Source organism: Gossypium hirsutum, chromosome D08 (genome assembly GCF_007990345.1).
Source record: "Gossypium hirsutum isolate 1008001.06 chromosome D08, Gossypium_hirsutum_v2.1, whole genome shotgun sequence".
Taxonomy (NCBI): Eukaryota; Viridiplantae; Streptophyta; class Magnoliopsida; order Malvales; family Malvaceae; genus Gossypium; species Gossypium hirsutum.
The window spans coordinates 57484876-57498225 of record NC_053444.1 but is presented as its reverse complement, the minus strand read 5'-3'; the positions used below and the strand labels follow the sequence as shown (position 1 = coordinate 57498225).

The 13350-nt window shown below is 30.5% G+C and overlaps 1 protein-coding gene across 1 annotated transcript; it reads left to right on the top strand.

The window, feature by feature from the left end:
• Positions 1 to 5680: 5680 nt before the first annotated feature.
• On the top strand, positions 5681 to 11007 carry LOC107929385 (GATA transcription factor 26). Its single transcript, XM_016860790.2, has 8 exons — positions 5681 to 6198; positions 7429 to 7791; positions 8283 to 8715; positions 9060 to 9132; positions 9371 to 9474; positions 9722 to 9908; positions 10000 to 10111; positions 10448 to 11007. Exons 1-8 carry the CDS (start codon positions 6159 to 6161, stop codon positions 10750 to 10752), a joined length of 1617 nt encoding a protein of 538 aa, XP_016716279.1. The 5' UTR covers positions 5681 to 6158; the 3' UTR covers positions 10753 to 11007.
• Positions 11008 to 13350: the final 2343 nt, after the last annotated feature.

Here is a 13350-nt window from a genome sequence, read left to right as displayed (position 1 = left end):
TTGCTTGTTCCTATTCATCCAAATACATCTACATTGTATTTTAATTCACTTTTAACTTTACAAATAATTTCAAAACTTACCACGTAATTTTTTTATAATATTTATTATTTTTATTTTGGCTAAAACTCTTTTTCTTAAAAAAACCTAATTGAATCATTAAATTTAAGCCTTTGACTTATGAAAATCATTTTTGAAGGTTATTATGCTGACGAGGTTATTAATGAGATTGACTTGGCTGTTATTTTGTTAACATGACATACTATTGAGTTAGCAAAAATAAATAAATATATATTTAAAGTATTAAAAAGTATAAAAATGTAAAATTATTAAAATATTATTACAAAAAATCCAAAAAGTATTAAAAACTTATAAAGATATAAAATTTATTGAAATAGTAAAAAGCATTAAAAAAACACTTCAAATTTATTAAAATTGTAAATAATTAAAAGTTATACATTATAAATAAAAAATTTATTTAAAATTAAAAAAATTAGAAAAATATTAAAAATTCATTAAATTATAAAAATAGGTAAATCCCGAAACTATACATGAATTATGGTTTAATGTGCAATTGTATACATGAACTTGATTTTGTGCAATTTTATACATGAAATTTTGATTTGATCCAAATCTTGTAAATTATTAACACAATTATTGATATAACATCATTTTATGTTTGTATATTGCATATTTAAATAATTATATTTATCCATTATAAAAACAAATTGATATATTTATTTCTTTAAATGCGCATGGTTAAATCAAAATTAAAGTTACGCATTAAATCAAAATTCAAGTATAATTTTAAGATTTATCCCATATTAGAGTTTCACGTGTATAATTACACCAAATTAAAATTCATGTATATAGTTACGCATTAAATCAAAATTCATGTATAATTTTAAAATTTATCCCATATAAAAAAAATCATCAAACTCAAAAAGTATTAAAATATCAAAAAATTCAAACTACTTAAAATTTTTTTAAAAAGCCTTAAATTTTCAATATATATAGATATATAAATTACTTCACGTCTTTCTTTGACAAGGTAAGAAACGTCAATCAAGAAATACATTCATAATACATATCCATTGTAAAATAATTAAAAATAATAATTAAGTCTATGATTAAAAATTAAACTCAAATTAAATATTAATTAAAAGTTAGCAATTAATTGAATAATAAAAATGAAAATTTTCTACAAAAGCCACTGAAAGTCTATTAAGTAAAAATGTAACAAATGGTGTGGTAATTGTTGTGAGAGATGAATGTAATTTTCGATTAGTAATATAATAAAATTTTTATTTTACAATGGCTTTTTAACATTTTAATTAAAAATTATAAAAACTCTAAATAAGATAAGAATTAATAAAGACTCCAATTCTTTTAAAGATGTTTTAATTTGTTTTCTTACATAAAACTTGAAAAAGAATTTAAACATGTTTTAGTTTTGGTTCATGGTTACGTTACTACTCAAAAATTTATGTTTTTTTTAATGCAATAGTTGAAACAGTAATTTGTTGTATAAAGAATAGTTGAAAGAGCAAATTGTTGTATAAAGAGATTTAAGAAAATGTAGTGATTGATTTTTTTTAATTTTATATTTTTTTATAATTTTTGAATTTTTTTAAAAAATTAGCTTTTTTACTAAAAAAAGGGTTTCTTTTAAATATTTTTCATATTTTTATATATATATATTTTTAATTTTCTTGTGCAGCCTGAAATTTTTATGTTTTATATATATATTTTTTTATAATTTTCAGAATCTGTCAACAAGTTTAGAACCTTTTAGCTTTTTAAAGATTTTTTTAAATTTCTGATATTTTAATTTCAATTTTTTATTTAAAATTTAAAAAAAAACATTCTAAAATAATTAAAAAGTAAATTAAACTCCTAAATGAAAATTATATCATCTGCTACATTATTATTTTTCACGTCAACAGTCATGTCATCACTTTAATCAACTGTCAATGACTTAAAAGAAAATTAATTTCAAGAGCTTAACTTTTAATTAAAATCTAAATTAAATGTGTTTTTTTTATTAGGAGTTGAATTGATTTTTTAATTATTTTACGATAATTATTTTAACGTTTAAGATTAAAAATATTTAATTATAAATTTTAATAACATATTTATTAAATTATCTATAATAAATTTTAAATAATAAAAAGTAAAAGTTGAAAAATATCATTATAAATTAAAATATGACAAATTTAATGAAGCAAAAGAGAATATTGCAACGGAAGGTTTTGGCCTGTTCAAGATGAGGTGTGGGGTGACATAGCCATATGGCTGGCTTGGCCTAATGCTCGCCACTCACAATACTCTCAATACTGGGATTAGCATTGGGTGTGGATTTTATTTTTCAAATAAAAATAATTTATTTCATAAAAAATTACTTATTTATTTTGACCCTTTAAAAGTGCTAAAGAACTATTTGGTGTAAACGAATACTAATATTTATTGGTACAGCAAAGGTCAATGTCCCCATTAAAAATTGCAGTATCGAATTGAATTTCTATTTTTCTAAAATGGAATTTATTTGAATTAATTTTTTAATAATTTTATTATAAATTCTGATTATATCTGTTTTTTTGACACAATGCCTAAAACTAATCATAATCCCTTCCCAATATTTAAATATAAGGATAATGTCCTTCAGTACATTCAAACCTACCTCATCCTATAACACATTAGTAAAAGGCAATTGTTGAATGTTGAATGTCTTTTAAACTAAATTATTTGAGAAAGAAAGTCTATACATTAGGTGGTTAGATGTATCTAGCCATATGGTATATAGTTTTTGGCCTCATATACCTCACCTTCCTAATTTCTTTTCATAAAAGATCTAAATGCAATAAATGTAAAAAGAAAACAAAAAAATAGTCTAGATTTTTGGGTAATGGAACATGGGAATTGTCTCTAATTTTTGTACTATTATTATTATAATCCTATTTACAATAATGATAAGAGTTGGTTTGTTATAATATTTAAAAAAAAATATTCGGTGCACTGTTGAAATTTTAAAATTTCACAAGTAAGGTAGAGGTGATGGCAAGTGTATACAGATTATAATAAAAAATTAAAAATAAATATATAAAAGAAATCAGAGATGTGATAAATTTATAACTCTGATTGTGAAATTGAAAAAAATGCAATGCTAGTTTAACAGTCTTTATTTAAATCAATTAATGATTTGAATATATAAATATATATATACATACACTTTAATCAATGTTATTAAAATATATTGTATTTTTACTTTATAAAGTGATGGTTAAAGTTCTTGTCAGACACCCATTTGGCACTGGTTCAAACCGTGTTACCCCCATCTCCTATTACAAAATTATATAAAAAAAAATTATTGTAAAATAATTTTAATATTGTCAAAATTAAAAGTTAATTTTTAAAAATATATTTCAAGTTTAAAATTTTACTAGATATATTTGTGTCAATTTTCTTTATAGTATTTCCTATAATTTATTTAACCTAATTATCGATAGAAGTATAATCTATTTTAGTTTTATATTTTTAATGTATATTTAATACATCCATGCATATTATTTAAGCTAAATATCACAAGAAAATATTGATGTAAAAATAAAATACTATACATATGAAAATTATTGATTGTATTCAACAAAAATATAACGAATAATAATATATTGTAAATAAAATTAATTAAGCAACATGTATGGGTGATATCATGTTATCTCATACTATTATAATTATTAAAAATTATATGATTTTCATTTAGATTTTACATATAAATATTAAAACCAAATTGTAATTGTAATATTCTTTTCATTTAGATATTAACAAAATATATACAACTTTTTTATTCTATATTTTTACAAGAACTTCATCTTGAATTATTTTTTAAAATATAATTAACAGTTAGACGTGACAAATGGTAATTTATAAACTACGTCACATAGGAATACTTTTTTTGTAAGTTCAAATTGCTATAATATATATGATTTTTTTTTGGATTTAATTGAAAATTTCATGTTGTTTTCAACTAAAATTATTTAGTAAAATTAAATTAATTTTTTCTCATCTTACAATATTTTATACTAAATTACCTTGTATTTGGGGATGGACCAGATTTATCAATGTGCGTATACTGATTTGTTTTTTTCTTTGAAAAAAATAATAGAAAATTAAATCCGATGAAATTAATGAAGTGTCTAAATGAATTTAATATTATTAATGAAGTGATACAAATTTAATAACAATAATACAAGAAATTAAATATAATCACAATATTATTCCTTCAAAAATCGTCTTACATGCTCACTATAATTATGTTTTTTCTTTTCCTAATTTACAGCAAAAAGATTAAGTTGATAATAGTTATAAATAGTAATAAAAATAAATGTTAAAAGTATGAGCGGTTACACCATATAGTTCCTCATAACCCCGGACTATACTATTTTCACTTATTTTATATTATTACTCTTTTGGGACCTTCCTTTCTCCCTTTGTTCTTATAAATCTATTCAAATTGATTTTTATACTACTTGGACAATTTTGGTATTAAGCAATAAGTTTTCTAAATTTATATAATTAATTACCGGACTTGATACTCTTTAAACTTTAAAAACATTACTTAGAGATGAATCAATTGATGTGTTCTATTTATTTTAAAAAAAAAATTGTTATTACATCAACACGAACTAGACCACCTCATCTACTTTGAAAGTTAATTATCCTTTGAAGCAATGGCTTGGTGAGCGTCAAAACATGGCATCATTTTGATGAACTGTGTGAAATAGGAGAAGCAATTTGGTGTGGGAAAAAGAGCCATCATCTTGAAAAATAAGTGACCAGATCAAAGGTTTTGATGTGATGAGATGAGATCCAAAGAAGTTTGTAATGTGGAGGTAGGGCACATGATTATGACGCACATTAAAAAATAATAATGTATGTTTAAATAAAAATACTTTCAACCAAGTTAAATTACTGTTAAAGTGACTTTTTGCCAATTCCCAGCCCTCAGATTTGGAACACAATTCCATAGCAGTCCATGTTTTTACAAGGAGTGAAAGCCTCCATTAGATCTACCGGGGGGATTCATTAAGTGGGACCCAATTTGACAATGCTTTTAATTAAATCGGATGGCGCATATTGAATCGTGACAGAGATCATCACGCGCGACGGTGGAAATTAGGTTCATTCTTTTTAAGAACAAAGACCCACTAAACAAAAATAATCAACATCATGTCATCACACACACAAACAAAATTATTAATTAACAAATAAAGTATGGTGTATTTTTATTTTTTAATTACTTATTTTGGAATGTATATCTAATTTGTTTCTAGAAATTTTAAATTTGTATAAACAAAATGGATAGTTTCTTTAAATAAAATATTACTTAGTAGGAAAAGAAAACCCAAACAAAAATTAATAATAAATTATTTTCAAATTTCTATTTTTGTAGGAACATCAAAAACAAAGCTGAAAAAGTCTAGTCAACAGTATATATGCAATAAAAATATAAAATTCCCTTATCCTTCTTTGAACAATTTTCATTTTTTCATTTTTTACTCTTACCTTACCCTACCCTTTTTTTATATTTATCTTTTGACACAATAATTTATCAATAAATTTAATAATGTAGAAGAAAATTGAAACAATATTTTATAATAAAAATTACAAAGAGAAATGTCATGTAAACTGATTACTATTCTCCTTTGCTTTTTCTTCTCATTTCACCTTCCTCTTTTCACAGCCATTTATTAGATTCCTCCTCTCATTTAGTCTTTCCTTTTGCTCTCTCTCTTTTTTTTCTCCTCTCCATTGGGTTGTTTAGATTCCAAGCTCAAATACCCATTTCTATAATCCTTCAGTTCTTCCTGATTTTTGGATTTTTTAAAAAAAATTTATGTTTATTAGACTGATAAGAAGGACATAGAACACTTCTGGGTATTTTTTCATTTATATGACTTCAGTTTTGTTCTGCAAACTAAACTAGAGATTTCTGGGTTTTTGAAGAAAAGCCTTTAATACTCAGTTTAATATCTCATATAAAGCTTGAAGAAACCAATCAGAGTTTTTGTCAATAATACAAATTTCTTATTTTTTTTCTTAAATTGTTTTCAATTTTTATCCTTTTTAATTTGTTTTTCTTCCCTTGAGCAAAAGAGAAAGACATGGGCAAGCAAGGGCCTTGCTATCACTGTGGAGTTACAAGTGAGTTCTTGTTTCTCCAATTAACTTTTCGAATATAAAGTCTAAAAATAGAAGAAAAAAAGAAAAAGAATTTGAGTCCTTGGATATATGTAAATGTTCAACCTCCCCCCCCCCCAATAAATTAGTGTTTTTGGTGTATGATTTTGTATGCTTGGATAAATAATTCTATAATTGGAATTTGGGAATAACTGTATGCAGAAAATGAACAGATTACATGGACAAAGATAATAAGTTTTAGAATATAAGCTGTTCTTTGTGTTAGCCTGTTTGCATATGAATTTAGAATAACATGTGTCCTTTTTCTCTCAATCCATGTAAAGCTTCAACCTTGAGTTTGTTATTTAATTCAGTTGTTTCTTTCGACTTCATTCCTTCCTTCTTTTCATTGTATCTCTTGGGGTTGGTCCTTCTTTGACTCATGTTCAAAGTTCCAACATATCTCATAAAGGAATGTGAGATTGAGTTCTATTGGATACAAGGGAATTGCAGAGTCTGTGTTGTTGATTGCTGACCAGTTGCAGATTCAACATTAAATTGGCATTGCTTTCCCATTGCTCCATACATGTTTATAAGCCTGGATTTCAAGTCAAACCTCAGTCCTCTTGGATTCAATTAAAAGGAATGTTTTTCTTCGAACATCATTGTTTTCACTCCTATATGGATGCACTTCCATTGAGTTATTGATGGATTCTTGCTCATTTTCTTAATAAGCTATTGTTTAAAATCCAATGATAAGAATAGTCGACCTCCATCGAAAATTCTAATGTTTGCCTCTTAAGCCTTTCACCAATAGTTGCAACTCAACTCATTTCAGCTCTATTCTATTTTTTATGGTCACTGAATGAATATTAAATTTCTGTCAAGTAAAGGTGTTAATGGAAGCTCCATTTATCCTTGTTACCTTGGTGAAAGCAAGAGCATTGATCCTAGATTGTTTTAGGAATTGCTTCCAACATTAAGGACTTAATGTCAACTTATGAGGACAAGTGCCAGTCCCTCTTGCGTTTGGTTCTTACTCAAGTTTGTCCTTGATAGTGTATTATCCATAATTTGAAGAAGAATCACCTAATGTTGTCTATCAAATAAATTTGGTTCTTATCTAATGTCTGTCTTATTGACCCTAAATCTCTATAAAATCTGGCTAATGACTCTTATATAAACATGTCTCAGTTGTAAACTTTCTTTGTCCTCAATTAGCTTATACTTACTAATAACAATGCATCGTGATAGGCACTCCTCTTTGGCGCAATGGACCTCCCGAGAAGCCAGTATTGTGCAATGCATGTGGATCAAGGTGGAGGACTAAAGGGACACTTACAAATTATACCCCACTTCATGCCAGGGTTGAACCTGAAGATTATGAGGATCATAGGGCCTCCAGATTGAAGATCATATCTATAAATAAGAACAAAGAAGTAAAACTGCTGAAAAGAAAATCAAATCATGATAAAGCAGTTGTTGTCCCTGATTACAACCAGGGGAACCGTAAGTTTGTGGATGATGATACGAGTAATAGATCAAGTTCTGGATCAGCCATATCTAATTCAGAAAGCTGTGCCCAATTTGGGTGTGCCGATGCTGGTGACTTGACAGGTTGGACACAATGCCATCAGTGTTCCTCATCACTGTTTTGACCGTATGAGAGTATATTGCATTTGTTTTGTCAATAAAATTCAAAAGGAAAGAGACCTAGTGGATCATATACTAAGTTCAATGAAATATCCCAGTCCATACGAAGTCATTGGAGATTCATGAGTACCATCTTTGGCATAATTGAAAATAATTATGGAAAATGGTTTTGGATATTCCTAAAAATACAAGTACTATGGTTTTCCAACGGTTTCTCCGAATGCACCACTGAGGCTGAAAGGTTTATCATATCTTTGACATCACTAAAGTTAACTGTAGCTATAAGCAGAAACTGTTTAACAATGTAATACAGATTTTACCTTTCTATGTTTTATTAAAATTTCTCTGTTTTAGTGGTTAATCTTGATGTTTTTATCTGCATCCTTAGATTATATCTTCATCACTAACTTGATCCAGACTGATGCTCATGTTGTCTTCTTTTTATCTTTCTGCAGGCCCTGCCCAATCCAATGTGTGGGACTCAATGGTACCGTCTAAGAAAAGAACCTGCGTAAATCGTCCAAAGCCATCTTCAGTCGAGAAACTTACAAAAGATTTATATACTATTTTACATGAACAACAGTCTTCATATTTCTCTGGATCTTCTGAGGAGGATTTGCTTCTTGAGAGTGAGACACCCATGGTTTCTGTTGAGATTGGACATGGAAGTGTTTTAATTAGACATCCAAGCTCAATAGCTCGGGAAGAGGAATCAGAAGCTAGTTCCCTCTCAGTTGAAAACAGACAATACTCAAGGAATGAGGCTTATTCATATTCTTCAAGCTTCCCTGCATGCAATGATAGCAAGGGCATCAAGTTTTTAGGTCATGGAATTGAAAGGGCTAAGAGCTCTGCTGGACAAGGCATGCAGCACGAACAACTTAATAGGTAAATCATTTCACAATAATATTTAAGTTGCAGCAGAATCTACCAGTTATGAAAATATAATTGAGTGGACCATGTGCTTTTACTGAATATATTATGAAGTTTGACAATGCCGCTTAGAAAGGTTAAGAGAAGGTACATTTCTTCTATGTAAGGCATGACATTAATCTCAAAAGCTTCCTAGTAGTAATGTCTCTGTTTTTCGGGAAAACTTTTGGTATCTAATGTCATCATTACTTATGAATCATGAGCCTTAAGATAAAGCTCATAGGCTGCTATGCAATGGGAGGAGAACTTGGGGAATGATGCTATCATGTTGATTAATTTTCCTTTTTGACATTTGGCAGGGACAAATCTCAGCATGAAAAATCACTACTGATGGAAAGTCATAATTCTCCACTGTGCAACATAGATTTAAATGTAAGTTCCCTTGTGTCTGTATTCTTTCTTCAAATTTCTAGGGAAAAGCATTTAGAACTCAATTGTACAGCTGCTATATCATCATACCTGTAATTTTGTATACATTTAATGGCTGAATGTTCCATAAATCTTTGAGATAATTCCTCCATATTTAGCAAAAGTTAAAGAGTTACCATGAGCAATTCACTTAATAGCATGTTCATTCTTCACTATTTGTTGATGTTTTTGTGTCGTGCAGGATATTCTCAACTATGAGGAATTTGTGAAATGTTTAACAAATGAGGAGCAGCAACAGTTGCTGCAGTATCTACCTCCACTTGACATTGCCAACCTCCCCGATAGGTATCTTTTTCACTCTATTATCAAGAGGTCGAAAGTAACAGCTTTCTAGTCTGTCTTTTATGTGCAATGGAATGCATTTGCTTGTAATAGTTAAGTTTTTATTTCAAAGTATTTGATGCACATAGGAAAATAAATAGTTGAGGAAAAGAGAATGGGAAAAACCAGCAATGACTATCAGTTGCTTAAAGAGATGGCTGATAGTTGAAACATGATGTGGAATCACTGATAGTTGTCCTCGTATCTGCAGCCTCGAAAGCATGTTTGAAAGCCCTCAATTCAAGGAGAACTTATGTTACTTTCAGCAACTGCTTGAAGAAGGGGTCTTTAGTGTATCTGTACCAGGGGTGAAAGTTGAAGATTGTAAGACATTGAAAAGACTTGCATTATTCGACTTAACAAAATCCCATTGGGTGGAACGCCGTCAGACACTTAAGGTATCAATTGGTTTCTCGACTAGTGACATCTTGGCATGAACATATTTTGCCCATTGGACTACTCAATATGGTAGCATTTATTTTGCTGCAGAAATGTAATAGTATTCCAGGATCTATGAATGCTAGAGGACCAAATGCCATTGCATCAAATAATTCGGTAACTATGAAGAGATCACGCAACAGTCAAATTCAAAACTTTCCAGGTTTGAAAATTTTCCTTGTTATTGCACTGTATGATATAAGTCTTGTTAAGTTATATTAAAGATTAGATTGTGATATTGAGTTTTGAACTGACAATAACTCAGCTTAGCCTTGGGATTTATGACAAGGAAAAAGTACGATGCCATAGTTAAAATAGTAATACAAATTAACAATAAATTTGCTGAAGGAAATAAATTTAATAGCATGAAGACATATGAAGAAAATTTCTCTGTAACTAAATATCACCCTTTAAGTCGAGTGTTGACCATGTTAGCTTTTGTGATTGTTTAGAGTTATGCTGACATTTTGCTAAGAAAGACATGTTTTTCATTTTCCAGAATCAAGGACTTTAAAGAGCCCCAAAAGGGTGATCGTGAAGGCTTCTTGTGAAAACAAAGAACTCATAGATAATGATGGTTCTTGCTTTAGTCCAAGAAGCCTATTTGCTTTGCCTTCTGATGGTAGCTCTCTCATGCTGGATTCTCTTCATTTTGTCGATGAAAGTTCCGACCAAGATTTGCTGCTGGATGTGCCGTTCAATGGCTCATTCGCGCAGGCAGAACTGCTTCATCCTGCTTTAAGTTTTGGGCAACAGGCAAGCACCAGTAGTAGCTCGGCACCCCCAAATCCTTTCCATCCTTAGCATTGGCTTTTTATAATTACAACTGTAAAGGTCTGCTCCTTCTGCAAGACTCCATGTATGGGGTTGACATATTTTGCATGCCATACACTGAAAAATCTGAATGAGCTTTGATGGTTGCTCTTTTCCCTCATTCACCTTTCCAAACTCAAAATGCTAAGAGATTACTTTGGGGTGGGTTTTTTTTTCTTTTTTTCTTTTTTCTGTATAGGTTGGCAACAGATTGTAATATATAATTTCCAAAGTTTTGTATGCAAATGTCGGTTTTTTTTTTTGTTGCATAGAAACAGAATTTTTATATACCCCTTGGTAACAATGCAGCTTATCCCCTTTGGTTTTGCTGTGGGTAAAGAAAACTAGAATAAAGGGATATCAAAATAGCTTTATGGATGCAATAAATAATCTTAGCTTTAATTGCTGCCGTTTGGGTATACTGGATACCTACATTATCAACTGATTGAATCGACCTTGATAAGGTTTTGTCCTTACAAGTAGAGTAAAACCCCTTACTAGTTTTAATAAGACTTCCATTGGATTTAAGACTGTCCATAACTGGTTGATTCTTATTAAAACTCTCTCGTTAGTTTTTAATAATGAGAAAGACAATTCAACCTGATTGTGGTTTATTCTAGACCACAGAAACAAAGTGCAAGTTAACATGTAAGAAATGCCCATTACTTTAAACCTTCTAGCGTGCTTGAAGTTGTTTGTGGAGTGCATAGGACTTCATAAACAGCCCTCACAGTTGTTCATATAGCAGGCAAATAGCTCAAAGATAAACTTGGGGATATCTGGTCATTCTTTCTTTTAGAGAACTGAAAGGATTAGGGAGAATCAGGTGCAATGAATTATCATTAATGACATTGATATAGTGCCTGAAAATGGGCAAAAACCAAAAAGATTCATGTACATTGCCAGCAAACCATAGCTAAAAAGGTCCACTACCAGTCATACACGGCAACAGAGGATGTCAACTTCCTGTTTTGATGATAATAAGGATAAATAATGACCTGAATTCAGAAACTTAATCTTGTTTATAAGATGCAAAAATCTTATCCTTAAGAAACATGTTCTAAAAATATCAGATCAAACAAGTAACCGAGGTTGGAAACTAGTTAAATTCTTTGAGAGTGGACATGAAATCAACAAAGAAGACAATGTTGGGCACAAAAATAAGACAGATGGCTGTTTTTTAGGCCAAGGTAGTCAACCTTTTGCTTGGCCTACCAAAGCGGATGCCGGGAACTAAACTGTACTTTGATGCAGATGCAAGTACTTTAAATACTACATATCCCTTAATTGATGGAGGAGAAAAATAAAAACCCTTTCACCTCTTCCCTGGTTTGACAAAATGGTTATCACAAATCACTATTTTCATCCAAGGCCCTGAACTTTTTAGGCTTAACTTCAAACCAACAAATCCTAGATATTGCTTTAATGGTCAGTTTCCATTTATCGCTCGACCACCAATTAAGGCATCAACACATGCGTGCACAAGCACACCAATGGATGAAACGGGTCATTGTCACACACACTAAAGTAAAAGACTCATAAAACATGTTCAGCAATCAGAGTTAGAAAGCAAAAATAATTCCATGCTTTTAACATTTCAAATTTTGCATTTATACAAGCAAAGTAATCCCTCCATATAAAGCATGAACTTTAACTATGAAACATCTTTCATATAGGCTTAAATATTCCAATTTACCTGCAACAAAAATGGCCTTCATACAATTACCTTCTGAATATTCAAGCCTTTTCCCTTCCATTTGTTTCCTAGCAGAGAACTAAAACAACAAAAAGAAAACCATCTAGCACACACAAAGTCAAGTTTTTACTTAATATCCCTCCTGCGACCTATCAATTAAAATTTACCCCATTTTCTCTCTGCAACCTCCAAAATACTAAGAGTACTTAGCCTCAGCTCATTATCATCATCGTTTCCCAGGTGGCGCGGCACATCCAAAATAGTAAATTCCACAACATTCTCACTCGGACCATTTGAACACATACCAGAATGGACCGAATTCCTTCCGTTAACGACCATTTCCTGGTCAGCCTTCTCATTATCTACTCCACTCCCATTAGCTAGTGAAGGCAACTTCCTTTCATTAACGTCCAGATCCTCGGCAACTTTCCCTTTAGCCAGCGAAGAAGGCAACTCCGATTCACTGCCCTTTAGTTTCTCATCAACAGCCCCATCATCTTCCACCTTCTGGTAAGCCCAAGAAGGCAATGCCCGTTTTCTCTCATTTACCCCCTTCATTGCACTCGAGTTCGAACCCTTCTCATCAGATTTCTCGATCCTCCGATCATCATTGCAGTTATCGTCGCAGGTGGGGGTAGAGCTGAACTCAGGAGGGGTGGGAAGATTGGGTTGATCATTCGGCAGTGGATCTTCCGGTGATTTAGGAGGAGGAAAAGTTGCGACGGCGGTGGAACCGAGCGGGGCATCAGGCATATCCGGAGAACCGGATACGGAGTCGGAGGGATTGGAATAGGAGCAGCGTTGTAAACCGGACTCCTCAGAGTACATCTTGCACTCCTCCATTAACCAAGCAAAAGGATCACTCATATTCGATTTTGGTGTCCTCCTTCTGA

Bases quoted from the DNA above. Each gene is read 5' to 3' on its own strand.
- LOC107929385 (XM_016860790.2), top strand. From the start codon at position 6,159: ATGGGCAAGCAAGGGCCTTGCTATCACTGTGGAGTTACAA. The intron at 6,199-7,428 runs GTGAGTTCTTGT...GCATCGTGATAG, and splicing joins CTATCACTGTGGAGTTACAA to GCACTCCTCTTTGGCGCAAT. The intron at 8,716-9,059 runs GTAAATCATTTC...GACATTTGGCAG, and splicing joins CAGCACGAACAACTTAATAG to GGACAAATCTCAGCATGAAA.